This window comes from Otolemur garnettii, unplaced genomic scaffold, assembly GCF_000181295.1.
Source record: "Otolemur garnettii isolate 467f Iridium unplaced genomic scaffold, OtoGar3 scaffold00004, whole genome shotgun sequence".
Lineage (NCBI taxonomy): Eukaryota > Metazoa > Chordata > Mammalia > Primates > Galagidae > Otolemur > Otolemur garnettii.
In genome coordinates this window covers 28,349,274-28,351,833 of record NW_003852399.1, presented here as the reverse complement: position 1 = coordinate 28,351,833, position 2,560 = coordinate 28,349,274, and the positions used below count along the sequence as shown (strand labels likewise).

At 38.1% G+C, this 2,560-nt stretch overlaps 1 protein-coding gene across 1 annotated transcript in view; it reads right to left on the bottom strand.

Moving 5' to 3' along the window:
- RIDA (reactive intermediate imine deaminase A homolog) overlaps positions 1–2,560 on the bottom strand; it is a 15,238-nt gene that overhangs the window by 3,037 nt on the left and 9,641 nt on the right. The window contains exons 3-4 of the mRNA XM_003782458.3: positions 903–957; positions 577–645 (exon numbers count right to left, since the gene is read on the bottom strand). Of these exons, the coding sequence (XP_003782506.1) occupies positions 577–645; positions 903–957 (124 nt within the window). The remainder of the gene's footprint in view (positions 1–576; positions 646–902; positions 958–2,560) is intronic.

The following is a 2,560-nucleotide window of genomic DNA, read 5'->3' as shown; positions in this document are numbered from 1 at the left end:
AATTCTTTTTTTTTTTTTTTGAGACAGAGCCTCAAGCTGTTCCCCTGGGTAGAGTGCCGTGGCATCACAGCTCACAGCAACCTCCAACTCCTGGGTTTAAGCAAGTCTCCTGCTTCAGCCTCCCAAGTAGCTGGGACTACAGGCGCCCACCACAACACCTGGCTATTTTTTTCAGTTGCAGCCATCATTATTGTTTGGCGGGCCCAGGCAGGATTTGAACCCGCCACCTTAGGTGTATGCGGCTGGCACCTTAGCCACTTGAGCCACAGGCACTGAGCCAGACTACTAATTCTTTTAGAACAGGATCTATGACCTTTAAAAAAATTTTTTTTGAGATGGTGGTTTTGCTCTGTTGTCCAGGCTAGTGTGCAGTGGCACGATCATAGCTCATGGCAACCTTGAACTCCTAGGCTCAAGTGATCTTCCCACCCTAGCCTCCTGGGTAGCTGGGACTACAGGCTATCATCATTTCTTTAGCATCTCCCATTACTCTTAATTCATAGTGAAAATTCATTTATGTTAAGAGATTAATTCCTCTTTAAAAATGGAAAACAGAAATAAAGCCAAATTACTTACACTGTTTGTAGATTTCATTGACAGTATTGAAGTCATTCATGTCAGCCAACAAAACAGTTGTTTTTACCACTAGAAGATATATACATTGTCATTACGTTTAGCTATTTGGTCTGATCTAAAATATTACTTAGAAAAACAGTATATGATTTTGTGACTGTCTTGATTAAAGTAAGACTGGAGAACAATGTTGTTTCCCAGACCATTCAAACAACTTTAAAAAGCAACGAAGGTGCTATCATGACATGTTCATGGAGGCCATGTTTTTCATACACACCAAAGAAACACACATATCACACAGAAATGTGAAATAATACCAAGTTGCTCACCATTAGTGAAGTCACAGCCTGCAGCTTTCAGAATTTCACCCATGTTTTTTAGAGCCTGTGAACCAAGCCAGGAAAAGTCTAAGACACTGATGTTATATTTAAGGTTTCGATTAAATCCAATTAATCGTCTTTATTAATACCTCCTTAAATAGCTTCTGTTGCAGAAAAATTCTCCCTCCCCGTTTTAGGACTCTTCTATACAAGTGAATTATTTTAGTTTTCCTTTAACAAAACGAATGGATCCAAAATGCAATGAAAATTTTGTTTCCTTTTGTGAGTAAAAAGATTGGGTTGAAGTCCTCTCTTCAGTGCTAAAACACATCAAGTTCTCAGTTATTGTCCATTAAGCTGAAACAGAAATAATTTCTGGGATTTCTTACTTTGTATCATTTTGAGGATGAGTATGGGCTAGTAAGCATTAAAACAGGTTTTTCTTTTCAAGCAATGTTTGATTTTAAAGGCTTTTTTTCCTTTTTGTTAAAAAATGGTATTAGTAAATTATGTAAATGTTTGACCCTCTGGCCATTGAAAAAATATTTTTCACTATCCATTTTTTTCCAATTCATTCTTCCTCCCCACCTTACTGGTTACAACATAACATTTGGTATATTTTTGTGTTTTTGAATAATAATCTTCTAAATACGTAATGCATAGATATGGCCAAAAAAGCATATACAGTGACCACTGTTTCTAGTTTCTTGTATATCCTTCTAGAGACCATCAATACTTACACTAGCATAATTCTACATTTTTTTTTTAAGACATGGGGTCCTGCTCTGTCACCTAGGTTGGAAAGCAGGTGTGCAATCATAGCTCACTTACCTCAAACTGTTGGACTCAAGCCATCCTCTCACCTCATTCTCTCTAGTAGGTGGGTACCCATCTCTTAAAAAGAAAAAAAAAATGGCTGGAAATGGTAGTCCCAGCTACTAGGGAGGCTGAGGTGGGAGGAAGGCTTGAGCTATGTTGCCCAGGCTGGTCTCAAACTTAGACTCAAGTAATCTTCCTGTCTTGGCTTCCCAAAGTGCTAGGATTACCGGTGCAAACCACCATGCCTGATCAATAAAGCTACACATTCTTAACCACACAGATGGTAGCATACTATGCATGCTGTTCTGCATCCTGGTTTCATTTTATTATATAACAGTTATCTTGGAGCTCTTTCCACATCAATTTAGTTGTATGGAGTTAACATGATTTATTCAATCAGTGCCTCATGGATAGACATTTACATTGTTTTCGGTATTATAAATGACTCAGTGAATGCATTAAATTATAGTTTAATTCTATTGGATTGTCAATAGAATTATATTCCCCTTCCTTATTGGAAAAAAATATTTGCTTTTTAACTTCTGAGATAGTGGGTTTTTGGGGTTTGTTTTTTAGGGGACAGGACAGGTCAATGGTCCTGAAAAGAAAATTTCTCCATCTAGGGGATGTGGCAAGATGTTATTTGATTTCCACAAATTAGTTTTAAAGTCACTTTAGATGAAGAGGTAGAATCTTTTTGGCTGTTAAACGATTCATCAAATTTCCAACTCTTGGCTTGGTGCCTATGGCTCAAGAGGCTAAGGGGCCAGTGGCATACACCTGAGCTGGCAGGTTCGAATCCAGCCCAGTCCTGCCAAACAACAATGACGACTGCAACCAAAAAAAAA